This window comes from Balaenoptera physalus, assembly GCF_965194825.1.
Source record: "Balaenoptera physalus genome assembly, chromosome: 1".
Classification (NCBI taxonomy): Eukaryota; Metazoa; Chordata; class Mammalia; order Artiodactyla; family Balaenopteridae; genus Balaenoptera; species Balaenoptera physalus.
Genome location: NC_138882.1, coordinates 191,648,258 through 191,672,254, shown reverse-complemented (window position 1 = coordinate 191,672,254; position 23,997 = coordinate 191,648,258). Strand labels below are relative to the sequence as shown.

Sequence of the window (23,997 nt, the reverse complement as noted above, 5' to 3'; positions counted from 1 at the left end):
AGCTTTCACAGTTTCTTCATCCCATTGTGCATTAGCTTAAATCCCAGTGAGTGGTTACCCTGCATTGTAAAAGCTGCAGCCTCCTCAGGTTCTGCAAGCGGGATTAGCGTACCCCGCCCCCCGCCCCGGGTGCTCCTTCTGCCCTTTACATTTGGGGGTCCCAAGTGGCTGAGCCAGTTCAGTCAGTCAGCTGCGTCTGCCTTAAGAATCTGGTACCAGCTAGTGGTCAGCGAGTACCTCCTCCTGTGACGTCGGAGCTGCCAAAACGTGTGAATCAACACCTCTTAAAATCTTGAACATACTGGCCTAAGTGGGTGGTGAGCCTTGTCCAAGACTGTGGGTGGGTGTGAGGCTCCAAAGCAAAGAGGTGAGGGTGACGGGCATCAGCGAACCGGGGTGAAACCTGCACCGGCCAGCCCAGTTGGGGGTGTTGGGACTGAGCTGGGCCCAGAAGCACCCCTTGACGCGGGTCGCGGGCACTGCGCGAGACGCTAGCCGCGGAGCAGAGCCCGGCTCGCCTTCACTCGCCAGCCTCCTTGTGGGCCCCGCCCCTCCCCGCCCCTCCCCACCCCTCCCGCAGGCCCCTCCTCTCCTACTGGCCGCGCCCCGTTCGAGGCGCTGCCGCGCCCGGCAGGCCCCACCCCAACCGCTCGCTCCACCTCCACTGGCCAGTCCCGCCCCGTCTCATGACCCCTCCCCTCCTGCTGTCCCTGCCCCTCCCGCAGGCCCCGCCGCCGCCATCTTTGTTAGGGGCAGCCGGGCCTGGTGTTTGGAGATGCCGAAGTCGTGCGCGGCCCGGCAGTGCTGCAACCGCTACAGCAATCGCAGGAAGCAGCTCACCTTCCACCGGTGAGGCGCGGGGGCCCGCCTCGCCCGGGCCGGCGGCCGCGGCCCCCGCCGGAGCCCCAGGCCTGGCGCGCGGGGGGTGGGGACGCCGGGGCCGCTGCCCGGCCCCTGGCAGGCCCGAGGGCGTGCGGCCAAGCCCTTCGCGGAGGGGCGGCGGCCCGGGAACAGGCGATGTCCCAGCCCGGGAAACCCGGCGCCACCTCGGCCGCCTGGGCGCGCGGGGAGACGGTCGGAGAGGCTGAGTAACCTGCCCGCCGGCGCACAGCCTCCCGCTGGTCCGGGGAGCCGCGCGCGGGTGAGGCCGTGGCGGGCCTGGGGCGCGCTCAGCGCTGCGCCCCTGCGGTTACTTGGCGTGCGTCCCCTCCGCGGCCCGGGGACTGTATCTCGTTCTCAGATGCTGCCCGGAACGTAGTAGGTGTTCAGTATTTGCTGCGTGATGAGCGATGCTGACGTCTCTCAGGTGTGCGGTGCTCGCATCTCCCGGCCTCATGCCGGGAAGGAAGGGTGGGGAGGAGGAATGAGAACGTTCCAGCGGGTGGGCGCGCGGGGCTGGGACCTCGGGCTCTGCGGGAGCCCCGGGAGGACGGCGGAGCTTTTGGAGTCAGTCCCTGCGCGCCCGGCGCGCCCCGCATGCCGGACCGGCCGAGTGAACGGCCGCCTGCCCATCGGTCGAGTGTCGCACGCTTTCTTTTAGGTTCCAGCCACGGCGCCTTTCTCTGTCCTGTTCAGAGCGGGACTCCAAAGGGCTGCCGCTCTCCTGTCTCCACTTGCTCTCCTCCTATTAGCGTTTTCTTTTTCGAAGTGAATGTGTCTCTTGAGATGTAACACACAGACGGAAAAGTGCACAAATCATGAGCACACAGCCCAACCAGTTTAACAAAGTGAACAGCCCGTGTGACTGCCGTGAATTTAGAACATCACAGCCCCCACGAGACCCCGACCGCTCCCCCTTCCAGCCCCTCATCCTCCCAGTGCCCAAGGGTAAGGCGGACTGCTTTGGCCTGTCTGGAACCTCGCTGAATGGAATCACAGGCTGCACTTTTTCCTGTGCTTTGCTCACGTTGTGCCTGTGAGCCCTCCATGTTGCCGGCGGCAGCAGCGTATCCTTTTCATTGCTGCATAGTGTTTTAGGAAGGTGTTTACCAGAATTGACTTGTTCTACAGTTGAAGGGCATTTGGGTGCCTCTCTTCTTTGGCTATTACGGGCACATGGCTCTGGGCATTGTTGCTGGGTCTTGCCTTCCAGCACCTGTATCCACAGGCGTCAGTCGGGTGTGTACCTGGGGGTGGCGTTGCCTCTGGTTTTCTCCCGTTCCAGTCAGACTCTCACCCCCACCACTCCCACGAATGAGGTCTGTCATGTCCCCAGTGGCCCTTATGATGCCACGTGCAGTGGTGCCTCCTCATCTGAATTGATCTCTCTGCAGCCTGTGACACAGCTGACGGCTGATGCCTTGAGACCCCCTCCCACCTGGCTTCGAGGACACCTCTCGGCCTCTTTCTTTGTCACAGTGTCCCTTCTGAGTCCCCTTGGCTGGATCCTGCTCATTTCCAACACCAGACAGACGCTGGAGCACTTCAGGGCTAGGGCCATGCCCCTGTCTGGCCCCCGTCCATACTCGCTCCCCAGGGTGCCCATCTCACTCAGGCTCATGGCTCTGCCACCCTTACCTGGGCACGGGCCCACAGTGACATCTCCAGACACGCATGTCCACCTGCCACTCGTTCAGCACTCAGACATGTAAAAGGCACCTCAAATTTAACATCTAACATATAAAACCAAACTGCTGACCCCCCAAAGCTGCCCCTCCCACTCCCCCTCAGTCTTAGTACGTGAAACTCCCTCCTCCTCTGCTTCGCGGCCCACAGGCAAACCTTACTGCCTGGTTTTCACGGTACATCCCAGATCTGCCCGCTCCGCACGCCCTCCTGCCGACACCCTGGTCCCAGCCACCTGGGGCGCGGACTCACCCGTCACCCTCTGCCAGAGCCTCTGGGAAAGCCCCTTCTGCCCGAGGCCCGCGACCTCCTCTTGCTCTGTCCCAGCCAGACCTGCCCGCGGCGCCCCTCACACCTGCCGGGCCTTGGCGCTTGCTCTTCCTCCCGACACCGCGCGGCCCTCTGTCCCGCCCCCTGCAGCCTCTGCTCCGATGTCACCCCTCAGGTGGCCTTCCCCGACCACTTCGTACTGCTTATTCCTGCACAGTCCGTGTCTGTCTGCTGTACCGGCTGTCTCCCTGCCCTAGATTGTAGGCTCCGTGAGGGCGGGGCTGTTTCTTCCACTCCTGCTTCCCCGGCACCGGAGCCGGAATGGAGGCCCACCTGGTGGCCTACCTGGCAGATGTGGCTCGGGGAGCAGCTTGCTTGGGCTCTTTGGCCACGTTCACGGTCTCAGGATGCCGCCGACAGCCGCGACGGAAGCTTCCCAAAATAGATGTGGTTTAACAGGGCGAGGCTACTGAATTTTCCAGGCTGTCCAGTAAAATGCCGTGTGGGGATGTGAAAGGCCCCTGGGACCCTGAAGGGCTGCGTTCAGCCCCGCGAATCCCTCGCGCCTCCTGGTTGTGCCCCCAGGTTCCCGTTCAGCCGCCCGGAGCTGCTGAAGGAATGGGTGCTGAACATCGGCCGGGGCGACTTCGAGCCCAAGCAGCACACAGTCATCTGCTCCGAGCACTTCCGGCCCGAGTGCTTCAGCGCCTTTGGGAACCGCAAGAACCTGAAGCACAACGCGGTGCCCACGGTGTTCGCCTTCCAGGGGTCCCCACAGGTGCGCGCGGCCGCGGGGCCCCGGCGGTGGGTTGGGCGCAGGGCGCAGGTGTCGTTTGCGGGGACAGCGGAGGCCGAGGACTGCAGCCAGGGCAGCGCTGGCAGGCCTCGGCGTCCGGAGCCCAGCAGGCCCTGCCCTGCGCTTCAGGGAATTCGCAATTTAAAGCTGCTTTAAAAATAAGTCGCGCTTCACAACAGATGCCGTGGAAGCAGCTGACGGGCGAGGGTGCCGAGAGCTCGGTCCTTCCTGTGTTTCACTTTGGCCTCACGTGGGCTCGAGGGCGGCGAAGGCCTTCCCGGCCGCGCCGCACTCAGACCTCGTCCGCCTCTTGCTCGTTGCCAGCCCGGGCTCGGGGGCCTGTGGCCGAGGAGCCGGAGGCTGGGCCACTGCCACCCGGCAGGTCCCCGCTAAGGTCCTCCTGTGGCTGCTCCGCGCTGGCTCAGAGCCCCGTCCGGGGCACAGGAGGACGATGGTGGCGGCAGGCAGAGCGCTGGAGGGGACAGGGACAGCGGGGCAGAGGCTTGGCGGTGGTGGGGATTTGGGCGCACTCAGGAGCAGTTCAGGCTGGTTGGAGGGCGCAGGGGACAGTTGGTGACGGGCTTGGACAGGTGGTAGGTTTTTGGGGGAGGCCCGTGGGCAGGGACATGGCTTTGGAAGGTCCCTCTGGCTGGCAGCTGGTTCGGAGGCCACTGTGGCATCGCAGGTGAGGGCAGTCACAGTGGCCTGAGCCAAAGGTGGGTGCTGTGATGGGAGGGGGATGGAGCGGGCTGACTTTGCAGACCTGGTGGGCTGAGAGGGAGGTGGTCCGGGAGAGCAGGGCTCTGGGCCCCTGGGGACCGGGGGTCCCAGATTCCCTGAGGAAACGGTCCTGTGCACGTCCCGATGGGACGCCGGGGCGGACGTGTCTGGTGGGGCAGGATGTGCAGGTTTGGCCCAGAAGGGCTCACGGCAGGACAGTTGGAGCTCAAAGCCGTGAGGCGATCATAGTGAATCATAGTAAATCCTAACCGTGCACCCAGTCTCAGAGGGAGGGCCCGAGCGGGGCACCCACTGGAGCCTGGGAGGCAGAGTAGCAGTAGGACACACACAGGGCCTGCAGGTACCCATGCTGGTTTGTTTTTATTGGGAACGAGAGGGAGGGAGCTGATGGGAACCCTGAGTTCCAGGGTGCAGGGAGGGGCAGGCGGCCGTTTGCCACTTGCCAGCAGACACGCCCGGAGCGCCCTGCCCTCGATCTTCCCTTTGCCCGGTCTCTCGGCCTCCCCCTCCCCAAGTCCAGGCTCCCAGTGCCTGTAGGAGCCCCCGCTGCCGTCCTTCCTGTCCTGCCCCTCGCTTTCTCTGGCACCTGTGAGCACCTGCCCCAGTGGAGGCTCCGTGCGGGCCGGGCTCTGCTCCGCTGCTTTTATTGCCAGCGTCCAGAACGTTGCCTGGCACCGAGTAGGTGCTTAATGCAGGAGTTTTTGGTTTTTTCTTTTAAACATGGAAGGCCTTTCATTTTATATACACATTTCATTGTGGTAAGAACACTTAACGTGAGATCTGTTCTCTCAACACACTTTTAAGTGCACAGCACAGTGCACTACAGTATCGTGGACTGTAGGCACAGATGTCGTACCACGGGGCTCTAGGACTTACTCCTTTTGCTGACCTGAAACTTATGTCCGCTGGTTAGGAACCCCGCACCCCATCCCGTTCAGTCCGTGTGATTACTTTCACGCCTCTGGGGTAAGTTGCTTGCCCCGAAGTCAGCGATTCCAGGTTAACAACTGGGGGGGTGTTTGTGGTCCTGCTCCTTAGCGCCTCCGGTGCCTGGGGGTGCGGAGAGTCGGTTCTGGCCCCCCTGGCCCCAGCTCAGCTCTGACGAGGCCCTGGGGGCTGCAGGCTCTGAGCTGGATGTTTCCCACTACGCCGGCTGCCACTCTGAGTCACCTACTGTGTGCCTTGAAGAGTGCCAGGCCCTGGGGCAACACGTACAAATCAGACAGGTCCCTGGCTTCACTGGGCCTCTGACCCGAGATTGGGAACATCTTCGGAGAAGGAAGGGAGCCGGGGATGGTGAGAGGAGAGCTGGGCTGGGTTCAGGGCGCAGTTTACTTGAGCCTCATCCGGCGGAGCGTGAGGACAAAGACACACGAGGCCTGGTGCGGGCTCTCGGGGCGCGGATCTCCTGCCCGTACCCCGGGGCCCGTCTGCAGCAGCTCCGTGTCTCTTGCAGCTGGTGAGGGAGAACACAGACCCTGCCGGCCCGAGTGGAGATGCTGCCTCTGAGAAGGGAAAGGTGAGTCTGCCCTGCTGGTCACCGAGCGCTCGGACTGAGCCGCTGCACCTGCCCGCCAGGCTGGCCTGCTGGGTTTGGATTCTCTTGTTTCCTAGAAAAGGGACAGCCAAAGCCTCCCGTGCCGCCTTCTTCCTGTTCAATATCAAGCAGTGGCAGCTGGTCACGTCCGGCTCCTGCTCCGTGTCTAAGGGTCTGACCCCAGGCCGTGGAGGAGGCTGGCTCTTCTGTAGGCGCCCCGGCTGCCCCTGGGTGGTGTGAGGGGACCACTGGCAGGACAGACAAGTAACAGCCGGGGAGGATCTGCTTCTGTGCCAGTCAGTGGCCTCCTCTGCCCTGTCGTTCCCAGGTCCTCCCTGAGACGGGGGCCGGGGAGGGTGGCCCAGGGAGGAAGGTGGATGCGACGCTCGAAGCGCTGCAGCTGCCCCCGGACGCTGGAGGCCCCGGAGCACAGGTGAGGCCGGGCCAGGTGCGAAGGCAGCATGTGGCTGGTCTCAGCTCGAGGGGATTTGCTTCAAACAGAAGGAAGAAAACGTGCCTGAACCAGAGCACCAGGACGTGTAGCCTGGATTCAGACCTCACCCGTGAACTGAGCTGCGACTGGGCGGCTCTGGGCTTCGGGAGGGCTTGGGGAAGTGCGTCCTGCCGCCCTGGCCGCTGCTTGTCTCTCACTGACCTCTGTCCTCAGGTCCCGCCACACAGACCGGAAGCCACTGGGGTCCCTGGTCAACCGGCCAGCCCCACACAGCCGTCTGATCACAGCTACGCCCTTTTGGACTTAGACGCTCTGAAAAAAAAACTCTTCCTGACACTAAAGGAAAACGAAAAGCTCCGCAGGCGCCTGAAGGCCCAGAGGCTGGTGATGAGGAAGATGTCCAGTCGCCTGCGTGCCTGCGGCGTGGGGCAGCCGGGACTCCAGGCCAGGCTGTGGCCGGGGCAGCAGAGCTGAGCCCGCCAGCTGGGCCTTCTCCGCCGAGCCACCAGGAGGAGGGGCAGTGGTCTCGGGGCTCTGGCCGTGGGCGGACCTTTCGGTCCTGCCCTGACATTCGGCCCGTGCCACCTCGTGTGAAGTGTAGTGGCCTCAGGCTGGGAGGGGCGGGGCCGTGAGCACTACACCTGGTCCTCCCTCCAGCACAAGCTGGCCCAGCATCCTCGGAACCACAACCTGAGGAGCCGTCCTGGGCCAGTGTGGCTGACCCTCCCCAGAGGGGACGGAACGCGTCTCCTCGAGGGGCAGCTGGGCCCAGGGGCGCCGGCACTCTCCAAGGCAGCGAGTGGCCCCCTGTCGCCTGGACGGCCGGCTCTCCAAGTGGCTGAGGCTGGCTTCTGTCCTAGGAGCGCCTCCCTGCCCGGCCAGGTGTGAGTGAGCAGCGTAATAAAGTGTCTTCCTACACTGCGCTGCGCGTTTCCTCCTTTATTTAAAAACAAGGGCACGCTGGCTGGAGGTTCCCTCTCCTGCCGTGCCTGGCCGCTTCTGACACCGCCTGCCTGCCTGCTTCCTGTTGCAGAGCCAGCAGGGCATGACCACCTTTGACTACCAACAAAAGGTGCCTTTAGTTAAAGAAAACAGGAATCCTAGCCTATGTGACCTCCTAACTTGGACTCCGTTTCTCAGGCAAATGTGTGACACAGAAAACTGATCTGCAGCTTCAAGTTAAGCCGCGTGGTTCAAAATGTGGTTTGCACCGTAGGCATAAAGGGCGGAACAAGGCCTGTGAGGAGGGGCGCGTCCCTCATTCCGCTCACTCCTGAAGTGAACACAGACGCACGGAAACACTGCCCCTGGCTCTCAGGAAAGGTTTATTGTGGTAAGAGAGTGTCCCCTGTACAGTGACCTGCCCGCCGGGCAGGGACACAGGCTGCGGCCGAGGTCGGACTCCGCTAATGCGACGGTTATTGCATGATGTACATTCAGAGCGGCAGCTCGCAGGAAACAACCTTTTTAAAGTGGAGATAAATAGTACAGAGTTGGACAACCTGAACTGAGTTTTAAAAGTGGAGGAAGGGGGTTATGAGTGATTTCTCCGGTACCAGCGTCGGGAGTGAAGCCTGATTTTGACAGTAGCTGCGGAGCAGCTGTCAGAGCCACCAGCAGCCAGGCCTCTGCTCCCCCGGTAACTTCACAGGCCAGGCTGTGCGGGAGGCTTCTGGTCCTGAAATATTCTGCATCCACAAAAGAGGCAAGTGAAGGAGGGGGGTCCTGGGAGCAGACACCCAAAAGGGGGTCCCGGTGAGGAAGAGCTGGACTGGCCAGGCGCGGGAGCAGCTGCGCCGCCTGCTGGAGCCCCGCGTCCCCTTCTCCTCCTGAACTCCGCGCTCTAGTGGGGCTGAGCCGTGTGGGGCGGGGCGGGAAGCATCGCATTTTCCTGTGAGGACACGGGTGGCTCCTGGGACCCGGAGTTCCACCCTCTGTCCCAAGCCAGGTGCCAGTGGAATGGCTTGAGTTCTGGGAGGGGAAAAAAAGAGACTAATTTCCAAAACCATTTGTTCTCAGATAAAAAGCAGATTTATAAACCCACACAATCCTCTCCAGATTCACTTAGTGATATTTCAGCAGGAAAAGGTGGTTTTCAGGAAGCTGACCGAACAGATGCTCACTTGACTGGGAGATTCTGCTCGTGGGGACTCCTTCCTTCCATTTCGTTTTCCACGTTCAGTGTGGATTTCAGGAAAAGTAGTTCACGGTCCTGTGCGTGAGGGCAAGGTGTTCATCAGTACCTCACGGCAGACCAGGAGCTCCTGGGGGGTCACAGCCGGCACGCGTGCTGAGGAGCCTGGGAGGGACCCGGAGGCTCCAGGGGCCCAGGGCCCTTCCTGGCGGGACACGGTCCTTGGGAACAGACACGGGCTGTGCTGTGGTTCCGGTCCGGGTGGGGCTGCCTCAGTCCTACCTACAGCACCGGGAAAGTGGGGTGCCTGCGGGTCCCTTCACATAATTGATACAGTGCCACCTTCTACAGAAATACATAATAAACACATCTGACGTCTGGAGTTTTTTCCTGTTTCCAAATTTGTAGACTCCCAGGGAAAGGTTTTTTTGTAGCCTCGTTTAAATCTGGTTTCTCAAGCAGTTTATCCATCGGTATCAATTCTGTGAGCTGTAAAAGAAAAGACAAACTCAGGGCATCTGAAGGCAACTGCTTCCATGCCTTCTTTCCACTTTGGGGGTTTGGCCATCACCAGACCAGAAGCTGCCGGCCTGCAGCCGAGCAGAGTACAAGCTGCTGAGAATTGCCTGGTTCAGGCACACAAACGAGCAGCTGCGTCTGCTTCCTACGCAGCCACCCGAGCTGCAGTTTCCAAGCACAGAGCTCACTCCAGTTCCACCTGGGAGAGGGCTGACCCCTCCCTCGGGGCGTCGCTTCTTGGCTCCGAGCAGGTCGCGATGCCCAAGCCTGCTGCCCCCCGGCAGAGGACACAGGGAAGGCGGCTGTCGCCCCTCACTCGGAGCTCCACGAGGGCCTCCCGAGGCCCGGGCACAGGGTGGGAGACGGCCAGGGGCAGCTACTCACACTGCTTTGGTATCCGGAGCGTCTCGCTGTCGAGCGCCATCACCTGATGCAGGACACCTCGGAACTGGTAAAGCACTTTCAGGTTCTTCTCTTCGCCCACACATGGGTCATAGAACCCAGGCAGCCCGGCCTGTAACGAGCAGACAAGAGTCTCACTTGCGGTGGTTTAAAGCCCAGCAGCACTGCCGTCTGCCGCCACCTGGAGGAGCAGCGTGGAAGGGCCTGGACTTGCCCTCGGGAGCGGCCCACGGAAGATGCAAACTTGGGAGCTTGAGGAAAAGAAACGAGAATTTCAAAAAGCTGCCTGTTGAGTCCTAGACGTCGCCCTCCCAGTAGGCCCCTTCTGCCATACTAACAGCACCTCTGTCTTCACAGAAGCCCCGCCGAGGTGGGGAGCCTAGCAGCCTGTTCAGGGAACGAGGGCGCTTTGGCCTGAGCTCCTCTGCGCTGTAACTCGCCTCCATCACCCACGCCCCGGGCCCCACCGCGAGCCTCAAACGTGCTACGGGCGACCTCACGCTCCTTCTGAAACGAGGCAAGGCATAAGCAGAGCGTGTGCTCCCGGGGGCAGGAGGTATGCTTTGCTTGCTGGTGTACCTGGCGCACGGTTAGGGGCTCAGTGATACCTGGCAACGAACAGATGAACAAATGAAGTCAACGGCTCCAGTGTGGCTATAACTTGGGTGCTGGGCAGCGCCCCACAGTGAGCGCGGCAGCACGCGAGGTTCCGCTGCAGAGAAACGGCTCCTTCGAGGGGCCGCCGTCCGTCCCTCTTCCCCAGACGCCCTTCCCGTCTGAACCCCGGGGCCCCCGAGCGCCCACCTTGGAGGCCTCCGTGAGGATGAGCTTGGAGTCCTTCACCAGGCACTGCAGGGGCACAGTCACGTCAATCACCTTCACCTTCTCGCTCTTCTTGCTCTTGTCGTTGACAAATTTCCCGTACCAGGCGTTGACGATGATGAGCCCTGAGGACGGGCTCGGTCAGGGTGGGGCGGCCATGGCGGGCGGCCCCCTGCGCAGCCGGGCTGCAGGGACCACATGCTCCTGTGAGACCCCAGCGCCCACCCCGTCCCCAAAGAGGCCAGGCCTCCTCACCCATTCTGGACTCTTCGGCCTCGATTATTCTTCGGACAGATTCCTGCATCAGCTGAACCTGCAAAGAACAAGGATGCCACCCTCAGGGCCTCCCTGGGCTCCACCTCTGAGAGCCACGGCCGCGTGCCCGGTGCCTGTCAGCCCTGCCCCGTCCACTTCTCCGGGACATCGCTGCTATCATAGGTCATGGAAAAACAATTCACTCAAAGGGAAGAAAGAGGACAATCCCCACCACTTAAGAAAACCCTCTTATGGGACTTCCCTGGTGGCGCAGTGGTTAAGAACCCGCCTGCCAATGCAGGGGACATGGGTTCGAGCCCTGGTCCTGGAAGACCCCACATGCCGCGGAGCAACTAAGCCCGTGAGCACAACTACTGAGCCTGCGCTCTAGAGCCCACGAGCCACAACTACTGAGCCCACGCGCCTAGAGCCCGTGCTCCACAACAAGAGAAGTCACCGCAATGAGAAGCCCGTGCACCGCAATGAAGAGTAGCCCCCGCTCGCCGCAACTAGAGAGAACCCACGCGCAGCAATGAAGACCCAACGCAGCCAAAAAAAAAAAAAAAAAAAGACTAAATGACCAAGGAAATTGTTGGGGAAGAAAAGCCTGAGACCAGCATACAGGGTGTGAAGCACTTCCCCCCACAGCCCTGGCTTAAGAAGCGTGGGCTAGAGAAGAGCGGCCTGTGCTCTGCACGATGGGCAGAACAGTCCCAGATGCCACCACGGAGCAAAGGACCTGCAGGGTGATGGTGATGCAGCACTTACAGCAGCTTCTGCCTCTTGTTTCTTCTGCAGGATGTTGGTGGCTGTGCTTTCCCTTTGCTTCTCCAGCTCCCTAATGAGAGAAAAAGAAGCCACACGCGAGGAGCGTGGCGTTAGCGGCAGGGAGACAACAGGGCCCCTGGCTGGACCTGCGCCTGCAAACAGCCTGTGATCTTACTGCGCTCCCCGTTCTAGAACTTTAAACAATATTTCCAAGACGAGCTCAAGTAAATGTGTTCATCCCAGGCCTGTGCGGCTTCCCTGTTGTCCCCAGGCGGCTCTCCCCACCCTCTTCCGCGGAGCACACGGGAAACCCAGCACTGTAGGGGGGGCCTCCACACAGCAAGAATCGCAGGAAAGGGGTCGGGGAGAAGGGGAGAATCACAGGAGGTGCCACCAACCTGGCATCATCACATGACCCTTTTGACGGGGACACTGCATACTACCTTAGACACATCCATGTCCTTTGCCAGGGCAGCACGCGCCTGTCCCATCAGACTTGACCCAGCACATTCTCTGCTCCAAGCCTGAAGTCTCCCGGGGCATTAGGACCCTGAGCTCTAATGAGTCAAAGGCTAGAGGGGCCCCAAGAGGAGAGTCATGCCTTTCTCCCAGATTCTCTAAGCTCAACGAGTTATTAAATTAGATCATTATAAAGTAACAAATCTAAACCACCTCTCAGATTTAATGTTATGCTAATGGATTATCTATAAGAAACTGCAAAATAAATTATATCTCCATGACTTCTAAGACTATAGTTAACGCATGCTTTGTATGTAAGAACTCAGAGCCCAATCTTCTTGAATTCAGTGCCAGGAAAAGAAATGGTTAGAATGAGAAAAAGGAAAACTTTTCGTTTCTGTGGTCATGGTTTATAGTCCCAACAGTTCTGTAAACTGACTCTAATTCTTTCTGAAAGCAGGAAATGTGGGCTAACAGCAGTGCTGCTATGAACTAACGACAAGAACTAGTTAACGTTTACTGAGGGCGTGTTACGGACCAGACACCATGGTAGTAAGCGCTGTACACGGATTAACGCATGTCATTTCCTAACAGCCCTCCCTGTGGGGTGGGTTCTATCATCTCCACGTTACAGATGAGGAAGCGGAGCACAGTGCGGTCAGTGGTGTCCCCGCCACGTGCTGTGAACTCACTTCTCCTTCTGAGCCCTGAGGTAGGGTCTGATGACCAGGCGGTGCAGAGCGAAGTAGAGCACGAGGGGCCCCACGGTGGCGTAGAACACGGCGCTGGGGAGCAGCTGGTCCGTCAGGTGAATGGGGAAGAAGTAGGTCTGACTGGCCCTGTTTAACCTGAAAACAGAACAAAGCCGAACGCCCACATGAGTCAGGTTCCCAGGGGAGGGAATGGGGTCTCAGCCCCAGGAAGAGAACCTCTCCATACACAGGACTCCAGGAGGAGGAGGAGAGGTCTGATGCTCCAAAGTCCACTCCCGGGTGGTCCCCTGTCCCAAGGTTTAGCCGCTGGATCTGATGTGAGTGACGGAAGAAAGGTCTCACTACTTGCTGACCACAAGCAACAGACTAACGCCCGACCAAAGTAACTGCGGCCTGAGGATACAGGAGTGGCCGCTCCTCCAGGGGTCCTTTCTGCTTTCAGCGATGGCTGAGTAGTTCCTACTGGACCAGTCATCCCACAGACATCAACTGTAAACTCTGGATCACACATAACGAATACCTTCAGGGACTGGATAGCAACCAAGGGCAGAAGGATGGAACGGCACTGGTGAGTTTCCTGCTATTTTTTTAAAAACAGCTTTTAGCCTGAGGGCAATTCTTAGTCTGTACCATATGGATGATTAAAACTGGAAAGAAACCTGCAGTCCTATTGGACTGAAGAACCAGACCTCAGAGTTTGGGGCAACCATTGCAGCTGGGAAGAGGGGGTCCCCCAAAAGGAAAGTCCCAGGTGGGGAGTCCCAGGTCCTGTGTATAAATGTGCCACAGGTCTCCAGAGAACTGTGCCTCGTCGGTGGTCCCAACGTGGGGGTGAGGGAGGAGAAGGGGCTGGGATGCAGGGGACCTGACGGCTCCCTGTGCCCTTTATTAAATCTCGGGCGTCCTCAAATCTCATCTGAGAGGAGAGGTGCCTGATGCCAGCTCTGGCCTCAGCTCCGCAGCTAAGACGTGGTCTGCTTCCTCTCGCTCACCAAGTCCCTCTTCAGTGCCAGGCTGTGTTCCAGGCGGCAGGAGGACAGAGAATAACGGAACAGACTAAGTTAAAGTGCTTCTGATGAGGGGCAGCGGGGGACGGATGGCCTGTCAGATGGAGATGGGTGCAACGGAGGACAACAAACAGGACGAAGGGGAAGTGGACCGTCTGGGGTGAGATGAGGGCAATTAGGTGACGTGCGCAGAGCCCGGAGGGCACGGAAGGAACAAGCCACGTGGTTGCCGGGGACTGAGGAACGGCAGATGCTGAGCCCAGAGGCAGGAGCACGCTCGGTGCGGCCCCGGGGCAGCCGGTGTGGCTGGGGTGGGGTGACCAGGGGGCAGAGAGGAGAGTGAGAGGCCAGACTGCGGAGGGTCCTGAGGATGCCGGCTTTGCCCTGAGTTGAGGGAGTCGCTGAGGGCTTCAAGCAGAAGGCTGACATACACGGCTTAGAGTTTAAAAGACTGTCTGTGTGGAGAGCAGTGTCCCAAGGGTGAAGGAGATCGGTCAGGAGGACGCTAGTAACTCCACGAGACGGGGGCCGCAGAGGTTGTGAGAAATGGTCAGACTGAGGATGTGCTTTCAGACGAGAGCCAAGAGGATTCCGATGCATTCAGTTCGGAGTGTGGGGGAAGGGTGGTGAAGGTGAGCTCCAGGGTTCTGGACAGAACCAGTGGAAAGGTGGAGCACTGAGCACTGGGCACTGAGGTGGGGAGACTCCGGACACGGCAGGCTTGGAAGGGCACGTGTGACCGAGGGCAGTGGGGGAGGACCGGGACTGGAGATGTGACACGGGGAGGCTGTGAGGTATCTGAGGAGAGATCTGGGAAAGGACGAGGGATCTATGAGCTGGAGGTGTGTGGGGAGGGCCAAGCTGGAGCCAAAACTGTGAGCGTCCCAGGAGCCCAAGGCTACTGAAGCCAGGATGCCGGATCAGACCGCCGGCGGGTGAGTCTAGGCCGACCAGGGCCCGACAGCGGGGTCTCTGCTGAGAGGCAACCAGCCAGACAGGTGAAGCCAGAGGCAGCTCAGCAAGGCAGGCAGGCAGGGGGACACAGGGTCCGTGTGCAGGTGGGAAGGACCTGGCAGAGAGAACCCGAAGCTGCTGCGCCGGTGACCACACGGTACACGTCACACCGTGAGGGCCGCAGCCGGGTGGGTGAGCGGGCGTGCGGGGCCCGCACCGGACCATCGGGGAGGCAGAGGGTAGTAAGAGACAGGCGGGGCGGAAGACGGGCCGGGGGGCACAGGGAGGTTCTCTGAGGCAGAGACTCAGACCTCACTGAGCGAATGTCAGGCTTCTGGACTCCTCAACATCTGCTTACACACCCCAGACAGAAGTGACCGCATCTCTAAGACCAGAATTACAAAGCAAAGTCTCTTTCTTCCTTAATGTAGGTGAAGCCCAGGTGAGTTACAAGGTGCCAGATAATCCCTGGCCAGAAAGACTTGAGTTCAACATACTTGACTTTGAGAGAAACGCCCTGTGGGACTCCAACGCTGACAGCTGCACCTAAAACACTGTGCCTGGAGATCTTCCTCTCTGCTCCGTACTCCACCACTGTCCCGAAGAAGCCTGCCCTGCAGGAGCAGATCGCAGTGAGCGAGCGAGGGCCCCTCCGCTTCTGATCCCTCCCGGGTCCCCCCCGGTCACCACGGGCAACTGTCACTCAGCCAGAGGCCGGGGCCCCTACCCCCAACTCTCTCTTGCCCTCCCAGCCACCCACAGGGAGGACGTTCACCACTGACCCCTGGGTCAGTGAACAGAAGAGAGTCAGGACACCGGGCCCTGGGCACGACTGCAGGCACCTTACTGCAACCAGCGCCACTGCCAGAAACCCCTACACGGATCAAGCGTGTGCCCGCGTCAGCCCGGCCGGGACTCACTTAAGGGATCCTTTCACGCGAGTCTGATCGTCATCCTGGAATTTGTGCTGATAGCTGATCAGCGCGAAGGAGTGAGGGATTCCAAGCTGGGGAGACACAGAGGGAAGAAAGAAGGCAGCTGAGACTGAAGTAAGCAGGGTTGCCCTGTCCCACAAAGCGTGTGAAAATTTGCCAGGAGCCAATGTTTAAAAACTGGGAGATATCAAATAAAAACCGTTTTCTGACTTCCCATGAAAAATAAAAACTCCTGCACACACACCGAGCCTGCGTTGTCACGGGGCAGCGGCTGCCCGCCGAGGGGCAGCTGCTCACTCCCCGCGCTCCCGCCCGGCCACCGTGGCCCCTGAGCGCACGACTCTGCTGCGGGGCCACTTACTGACCACGGCTCGCTCCCACCCCGATTCTGTGGGCTTCTCTCACCAGAAAGGTGAAAAAGGCCCTTTGCTTTAGGGCAGTTGGAACACAGCTCCCGCGGGGGCCTGAGAACAACAGTGTTTCAACTCCTGAGTGTGGGTGGACAGAACCCGCCCTTCGGCCCTGTGGGCGCTGGATTTGGGGGTGAGCAGGGGGAGGGCGGTCAGGGGCCCACAGAGGGGCTGGAGGAGGGTCCCCCTAGAGCTGTCCTCACCTGCAGGGCCACAGTGAAGTGGCTGGTCTTGGTGTCCCGGACGATGCTGGTGTTCATGGCCGACTGGATGCCCCAGCGCCACTGCAGGTAGCCCACCGTGTTCTTGTCCAGGTTCCGGGCCAGGACAGTGGTGAGGCCAGGCCGGATGCCACGGGACGAAAACTGCAGAGCACAGTTTGTCGTCACAAAGCTGGGGGGGACACACAGAGGGAAAGGGTCCTGGATGACAGTGGCCGCAGCCGTGCTTGGCCCCGTCCTCTCCGCCAGCCCACACCCTGCTTGCCATCACTCCCACGGCTCCCCGCCCGCGATCCAGGGAATCTGTCCCGTTATCCACCCGCCGAGTGGCACTCCCCACCCCCATCCCATTCCAACTTCAGCTACAGCCAAAGAGGCACCTGCATGTCTGCGCTCCTAAACCAGCAGATCCAATCCTGTCGCAAGTCAGAGCCACCTGGGGAGGTTCCCAAGCTTGGCTGCACGCTGGACTCACCTGGTGAATCTGAAAACACCGATGGTCGGCTCCTGCCCCCAGGTGTGCTGATTTATAGACCTGGTGTGGGAAAAGCTAGCCAGGTGACGCAAACGTGCAGCCAGTCTTGAGAAGCCCTTATCCAGGGCTCACCCCAGACCAATGAAGTCATTCTTTTTGGGTGGAGGCCCAGGCATCAGTCCGGTTTTCAAAGCTGCCCTTCCATCCTGATGTGTACCCAGGGCTGCCAAGTATTGACCGAAAGCTACTTGAGAAGCTAGCAAACCATCCCCCGAAAGGTCTCTGAAGTTGATTTCCGAGGGAGTCAGCCCCATCTTCTGGATAAAAAGGGGTATGTCACTTCAACAGCAAAGGAACTCACAGCACTTCACTCAAGCCGCTCAAAGACGAGCAAACAGCTTGCCTCCAGCGAACAGCCGTCATACACTAGATGCCTGTTTCCTTCCTATGCTCTGGAGGCCTCGCTTGTGCCCCTAAAATAATAATACACGTGGTAACTCTGATGACATTTGCTCCTGTGCTCGCAGACCTCTTCCCAAGGCCACACGAATGAGGAATCAACTCCTTGCTGTGCAAAGGCCCCCAACCCAACCTTGTCCGCTTTATCTGACACTCCAGCCACACCGGACGGAAGCCACATTCTTCCCCTCTAGCCACACTGGGGTCATTCGGGGGAGGCAAGCAGGGAGAGGAGAGATAAAAGTCACCCTGTGACTTTTAAAAGAATCAAAACATAAACAATGAGATCTCTGTTTAATCAAAGTAATACGATTTCGTATTTTTCTAGAGCGTGTCCTAGAGAGAGAGAGAGAGACAGACTCTGGGGCCAGAGCAGCAAGTCAGGCACCGCCCTGGGAGACGGAGAACTCCCCACTGGCCGCCTGCCTTTCTCCAGGCTCACCCACACCCACCAACTAATAACCTTCTCGTCACCAGTTTGGACTTGAAAGTAACTTGAACCAGGGACTAGGGCACCCGGAGGAGGAGACACTGTACATTAACAAGCTGGCATCCTTTTTATAAATCTGCATTCTCAAGTCTGATAAACCGGGTACTATGATGAAATTCAATTTCCAGACCTGCAAAAGCTGATGGCCAGCCACACCTAGACTCGGGTGACCACTTAACGGACAGACACTTTGAGGCTCAACCAGAACGAAACAGCCCACAGATTTTCCTCAGTGAGTGCCTCCTAAACGTGTCTAGTCTTCAGAATGACCTGGGGTGCTTGATGAAACTATGGATCCCAGGCCCCCGTCTCAGAGGACCTGAGAGAGGTCTGGCGGTGGCGGCAGGAACCTGTGCTTTCCGTCAGCGGCATCGGAGGGGACGATCCCAAGCAGACAAGCTTAGGACAATGCTGACACGTACATATACTGCCCACCTCGAGTTCTGGTTAAAAGCCTCACCCTTGTCCCCCTCCCAGACCTGCTGGGTCCGAGTCCCAGAGCAGAGGCCCGAGAAGCCGTGTTCTAACCAGCACGTGGGTGACCCCCGTGCTGGGGTGTCTAGTCTACCCCTCGCTCTCTGCCTGGAAGCCCCGCTCTCGGAGCTCTGCTCGGGCTCTGCTCATCTGCACCCGTCGAGAAGCCACAGCTTCTCTCTCTCACGACACTTCTTACTCTGCGTGGGACGGCCCTGCACACTGGCCTTTACCAGTCTTGCCCTGCAGGCATGCAGACGCACAGCCAGCTGGAGGCGAAACACCTTTCTGTGCAAACATGTGCTCCGTTCCAGAATTCCTTTAGCTGTATTTTATCCCCCAAAGAGTTGTTTACCTTCCACCCAATTCTTTAATCTGAGCTCAATGGGGAATAAGGACACCTCTGTTTTCTAGAAGGGACAGTCCTTCATCACTGCCAAAGCAAAGACGAAGGAGAGCAGAGGTGGTGGGGTTTACGGCTCTGGCATAACACGAATGTGCCTAATAATCAGGCTGCCTCACTGCTTACTAAAGCCCCTCTCTGAACCTAAAACGCAATCTCTGTGACAAAGAAATGACCCGCAAGCCCGTACATATTTCAGACCCTGACCCGCTTCCCTATGAAGTGCTTTCCCTCCAGTGTATCATGGTCCTCGCAGCCCACGGTGACCAGGCAGGGCAGGAGCCGCATCCTCAGAGGAGCGGCAGCCTGGCCCTGGGCTGGGACAAGAAGCAGCCCTCCCTCACCCCCGATCCAGCGCCCTCTGCAACGAGCACAGTGCCGAGGCGCCATGCCAGCTGCGGGGTCTGCCCTCAGTGACCTTGCAGGACAGACGAGGTAACTGCAGATGATTCTGACAGAAAGAATACACAGGTTCTGGTCCCCTAAATCCACAAGGACCACCAAAGGGCATTTATCTCTTTATATTTACCATCTTGGTGTGAGATTACGGAACAACTTTAGGCCAAATAAAGGCCCCTGCAGGTCCCCAGCTCCAAATTCTAACTGTTAAAAGAAGAAAAAGAATTAATGGTGTTTTATCTCACAGCAGTAACCCCAGTCTCAGGTAAGCACCTCTGGTTATAATTCCCTCATTTAATTCAATGCCATCGGCCCTCGCCAGGGCTCTAAAAGTAGGGGTGGAAGAGTCTTAATATCTCATCTTAACCTTTGCCAAAGGGAGATTACTGTCTCCACAGACCCAAGGAGGCCTGAGCCCCTCCGAAGAGAGCGCTGCTGGCCCCGGGTCCCTGTCTCCCTAGCTCAGGCCATCTGCACGGTGCCCGCTGCAGTCAGGGGTGGCCGCCCTCGTGCCGCACAGGAGCACTTCCATCTGCTCTGCTGCACCGCCTGCAGGTCTCACAGGTGAGCGGAGACGGCTCTCAGGGGGCTGATGTTAAACCCACCAGCAGTTCTGCACTCGCAGTCGTGAAGTCCAGCCGGTTTGGCTGCCTCATTACTAGTCTGGGTGACTTTCAAGGCAACTCCTCAATGTTAATTTGATGCAGCTCAATTTGCTCGGCAGAACTGGCTGCTTAATGACTGCCAAGCAGTGGACCAGAGCGCTGAGACGGAGGCACCGGCCTTCCGCACTGTGCAGGAGAAGGGAGCAGCCTACAGGCTTTTGCTTCAGGGAACAGAGATGCTGAGTTTCTAGACGTGGGATTTCCGGAGGCTGGCATCAGGGGGAAATCTTGTTGTTCTATCCTAACTTTGAGCTGCCCGGCAGACTGAGAGCAGTCCTCAGATATGAGACCCAGTTTTCTCTTGGGGACAGCCAACTTATGCAAGTGTGACAGCTGGCACTCTTACACAGTGATGTGGCCAACTGAGGTCATTCTGAGGGTAGGCTGTGCAGTGGACAACACGATCCCCCCCGTTGGCATTCTTACCTCTCCCCAGCCCTTCGCCGAAGTGACTCGTCTGAGCGCGAAGTTAATGGAACCCCCTCCGTTCCCATTCTGGGTTGAGAGGCTTCCAGAGAGGATGGCTGTGTCTGAAGCTGTCAAGGGTGCCTAAGAAATGATACCTGCTGGTAATAAATTAATCAGAGCAACAGGAAGCGCCAAGGACAGAGCCTGACGAATACACCCTAAGTGCAAGGCCACAAGTACAGGTGAGTGCATGGTTCAAGCGTGCAGGGATGCAGAACTGCCTCACCTGCCTCACCTCTCTCTCACCCTGGCATCCGAACTGCACGTGGCCACCAAGGTCAGGTTTTGGAAAAGCTTTAATGGGCGAATTTCAAAAAACCAGGGGAGACGCAGGGCTAGATGCTGGATCTCGGTGTCCCAGTGCCATCAGACTGCACGGTAACTTCACCCCGTGCCTCCCCACGCAGGACGTCTGGGACTTCCCAGTCCTCCCCATGGCTGCAGTGACTGACTCTGGAAGCCCCAAGACGGGGGCAGGTTTCCCTGAGTTAGGACTTCACGCTCTAGGCTGATGTACCGGAGAATAAGTGAATGAGTCTGGGGGGCAGAGACCCACCCTAACTGTCAGCGGGATGGCCTCACACTGCCACACCCAAACAGCGGGCAGAAAGATGACATTTAGCGACCCCAGGGCTCAGCACACAGGAGAGTGTGCCTTAAAACTAAGGCCGGTTCTTGGAATTTCCCACGGAGGGCTGCTTTCTCTCCTAAAATCGTCACAACCTTGGCTCCCCCTTCCAGAGCATGAGCGCAAGTTTCCTGCTGGAGAGCCCTGAGACTCTGAAGCTATGCACCCCTGGCACTCTTGCTGCTGACATGCTGGCAAAGCAGTATGAACAAGGTCGTGACTGGAGCTCTTCTTCTTTTAAGTGGCTAACTGCATCCTTTCATAAATAAAGATGAGAAAACCCTGAGCTGACTCTCTCATCCCAGCTGCACACCTCGCAGCACCTCGTTAACCCGAGTGCCCTCGCTGAGCCCCCCTGCGCTGGGGGAGGCATCTGTGCGCTTTACCTCAATGGACTGGGATATGTGCATCTTGTTAATTTCAATCTGCGGAAAGCCACTTCCGGACACATCTTCGTACTCCTCCTCGTAGCGATCAAAAAGGTCAGTGGCGTCAATGCCAACGCTGATGGTCCCCTGGGGCAGAAAAACAAGCAGTCAGCACCAGGCTTGGGATCTGTGGGATGAAAGACAATACTCCATACTTCAGCAGCCACGTGGGTCACTGGGTGCGTGGGACTCCACGAGCCCACGGAGCACAAATGCCACGGTTCAAACCCGAACAGTGGTCGAGCACCACCGACTCGTAGAGTCAGAAAGCCAGGCATGTCCGCAGGCAGATGACTCACCAAGGACAAGTGGTAGGAAAAGAAGACTGACCTCTTTCATGGCTCTGAATTGCTCATCTCCGGATGTAACCCACAAACGCAGAAAACAACCTAGAAACTAGCTACATGGATTAAACACTTTTAACATTCAATTCTAAACACTCTTATGTCACGAAAGTACCTTAAGAGTCTTTAAAATATAGAAATGCCTTCAAAGACAAAGAAGTGCAAACCAAATAAATTAAGAACAGCAGATTTAAAAATTGTTCCGCCTCCTGAAATTAATTTGAGACTTAAATTATGAGAAACAGAACCCCATTCTCTCAAGAAATAATAAGCTAAAATTTTGCTGATAAAAATGCTCTTTACTCAGAAAATCAATGTTTATTATTTTCTTTTACCGTCTTAAGACCTTACAAATGGGCAGATACCTTAATCCAACATATAAAGACATGACCCCCACACACATTTTTATTAAATTCTCTGCAGCCCATTAAAAAAAACAACAAACTTCATTGAGGTTTAATTTACATGTAACAATATAAACCACTCCCGTTTGAAGTGTACAATTTAATGAGTTTTGACAGGTGTGTACACTTGTGAAACCACCTCCAAAATCACGATACAGGACATTTCTATCACCCCAAAAGTAGCTTGAGAGGACGTGTTCTCTCCCCGAGAAGGGGACTCGTGCGCTGGGTATGAGAGGGAAACCAGGGATGAGCAGGGAGGCCGCTGGGGCTGGAGCGGAGGGAGGGAGGCGGGACTGGGGGTGCTGGGTGTGACTATTCACATAGCAGAACGTTACGGGCGGGGTTCACCCGGGATAACACCAGTTTAACCCTGATGTTTTGGTTGATTCAGCATTTATCCCAGATGTTCATTTTTAAACAAAGTGACATCACCACCAATAGTATTTTCATCACCAACAGCATTATCGTCGTCAACAGCTGTCCGAATCTAAGCAGCCAGAGTGGGTTTGGTGGCAGCCTTCACTCTGTGCCTCTAGCATCGGCCACCGTCTCAGCTAGGTGTGTGGGGTGCAGGGAGACTTCAGGAGGTGACAAGGCTAACCCATCACTCTGCTCCGTCTCCTTCCGGGTGGCGTGAGCAGCACCTCCCACTCCAGGACTGCGCGCAGGTGCTCGCTGAGACGGTGGCCGGACGCAGCCCACTCCTCCCAGCCGCGCCTGGCAGCGGGAGAACTATCAGAGGCTGCTGTCCGTTTGGCACATCAGGCAGGTGGCCAGTGCCTGGGCCTGTGACATGCGTGAAGCATGGGAAGTTATACTAACTATAAATAGAGCAGAGTCTATAAAAATTTTGAATCATTAAGTTGTACACCTGAAACTCATATAATATTGTAAATTAATTATGCCTCAATTAAAAAAAAGATGCTAAGTGAAATAAGTCAAAGAAAGACAAAAAAAAAGAATACTACAGTATGCAGAGAAGAATCAAATACGCCAAAATTTCAAATTTACTAAATAAATTTGCTCCTTGTATGAATATGGTAGGCAATGTTATGAAGGAATAAAAAACAGAGACACTGAAAGGACATTCTTCAGAAAAACAGCAGTGGGGGACTTCCCTGGTGGCGCAGTGGTTAAGAATCTGCCTGCCAATGCAGGGGACATGGGTTCGAACCCTGCGCCGGGAAGATCCCACATGCCGCGGAGCAACTAAGCCCGTGCGCCACAACTACCGAGCCTGCGCTCTAGAGCCCACAAGCCACAACTACTGAGCCCGCGTGCCACAACTACTGAAGCCCGCGCGCCTAGAGCCTGTGCTCCGCAATGAGAAGCCCGCGCACTGCAATGAAGAGTAGCCCCCGCTCGCCGCAACTAGAGAAAGCCTGTGTGCAGCAGCGAAGACCCAACATAGCCAAAAATAAATAAATAAAATAAATAAATTTATTAAAAAAAAAAAAGAAAAACAGCGGTGACACAGCGTGGACTCGAGAATCCCAGGAAGGTCTCCCACAAAGGCATGCCTGCTGGGATTGCAGTCCTGCACAGAGCCCCCTCCTCGATTTGCAGTGACCCAGGACTTGCTTTTGCCCAAGAGGATGCAGGGGATGGGATGGCACAGACTCCAAGGCTAGGTCACAAGGAACCTTGCAGCTTCGTCTAGGCCCCGGGGGAAGCTAGCTACCGTGAAACAACCCAATTACCCTGAGACTGCCAGGCTGGGAGTCAAGGTAGCCGGGGTAGAGGCCGCCTGGGAGAGACGGCAGGCCACCCTTGGCCACCACAGCTGCAGTGTAGGAGAGGCACAGGCGTGTAGATGCCATCTTCAACATGACCCAGCTACCACTGGGCTGCATGGGGAGACCCCAGGCAAGAACCATCCGCCGAGTCCAGTCACTCCACAGGAGCGAGGAGAAAAATCGTTCTCGCAAGCCGCTAAGCTTTGGAGAGGTTCGTCATTCAGCAGCACGTAACCAGAACACAAAATATCAGAGAAGGATATAAACCGATTAAAGTATGTAAGTGTATGCCCAAAATAATGATTCCGCTTCTGCTACTTTCTTCTGAACACCCCTTTTCACTCTCAAAAATGTTCTGATTTGGATGTTGAATGACATGGTCACCCCGCCTACAGGTCACCGTCAGGGTGCTGGCTGACCATGAATGACGTAAGCCCCCAGAGAGCAGAGCAGAGCCACCGGGTCTGACCTGCAGGCTCCCCCTGGCTCTGTGCTGGGGTGAGGAGGGAGGCAGGGTCACGATGGCAGCAGTATCACGAGCCACTGACTTACGTATGTGGGTTTCGTCATCAGCCACCTCATTCAACTCACAAGCCCCGACAGTTTTCAGTTGGTTCTTTAAAGACAGGCAATGATACCATATGCAAACAATGAAAACC

The 23,997-nt window shown here is 57.6% G+C and overlaps 2 protein-coding genes across 5 annotated transcripts in view; one reads left to right on the top strand and one right to left on the bottom strand.

The window, feature by feature from the left end:
* Positions 1 to 704: 704 nt before the first annotated feature.
* Positions 705 to 7,284, top strand: THAP3 (THAP domain containing 3). 3 transcript variants are annotated; one of them, XM_082468042.1, is made up of 6 exons: positions 766 to 849; positions 1,241 to 1,306; positions 3,421 to 3,613; positions 5,829 to 5,891; positions 6,238 to 6,342; positions 6,577 to 7,284. In XM_082468042.1, the coding sequence occupies exons 2-6, from the start codon at positions 1,290 to 1,292 to the stop codon at positions 6,835 to 6,837; spliced, it is 639 nt and encodes a 212-aa protein (XP_082324168.1). In that variant the 5' UTR covers positions 766 to 849; positions 1,241 to 1,289; the 3' UTR covers positions 6,838 to 7,284. The 3 variants fall into 3 exon arrangements, with proteins under 3 accessions (XP_082324169.1, XP_082324167.1, XP_082324168.1); XM_082468041.1 differs by lacking the exon at positions 1,241 to 1,306 and having other exon boundaries at positions 708 to 849; XM_082468043.1 differs by lacking the exons at positions 1,241 to 1,306; positions 6,238 to 6,342 and having other exon boundaries at positions 705 to 849.
* A 387-nt stretch (positions 7,285 to 7,671) lies between these two features.
* The window catches only part of DNAJC11 (DnaJ heat shock protein family (Hsp40) member C11), a gene marked incomplete at its 3' end in the record, with an annotated part of 65,866 nt that continues 49,540 nt past the window's right edge, over positions 7,672 to 23,997 (bottom strand). Inside the window, exons 5-16 of one of the 2 annotated variants that reach the window (XM_082467987.1) lie at positions 20,810 to 20,938; positions 19,754 to 19,876; positions 18,793 to 18,866; positions 15,945 to 16,134; positions 15,317 to 15,402; positions 14,894 to 15,010; positions 12,415 to 12,570; positions 11,264 to 11,333; positions 10,496 to 10,553; positions 10,223 to 10,365; positions 9,401 to 9,530; positions 7,672 to 8,986 (exon numbers count right to left, since the gene is read on the bottom strand). In XM_082467987.1, coding sequence (XP_082324113.1) covers positions 8,961 to 8,986; positions 9,401 to 9,530; positions 10,223 to 10,365; positions 10,496 to 10,553; positions 11,264 to 11,333; positions 12,415 to 12,570; positions 14,894 to 15,010; positions 15,317 to 15,402; positions 15,945 to 16,134; positions 18,793 to 18,866; positions 19,754 to 19,876; positions 20,810 to 20,938 — 1,302 coding nt within the window. Of the gene's footprint in view, positions 8,987 to 9,400; positions 9,531 to 9,552; positions 9,670 to 10,222; positions 10,366 to 10,495; positions 10,554 to 11,263; positions 11,334 to 12,414; positions 12,571 to 14,893; positions 15,011 to 15,316; positions 15,403 to 15,944; positions 16,135 to 18,792; positions 18,867 to 19,753; positions 19,877 to 20,809; positions 20,939 to 23,997 lie in introns of those variants that run through there. The other variant, XM_082467988.1, reaches the window with a different exon arrangement.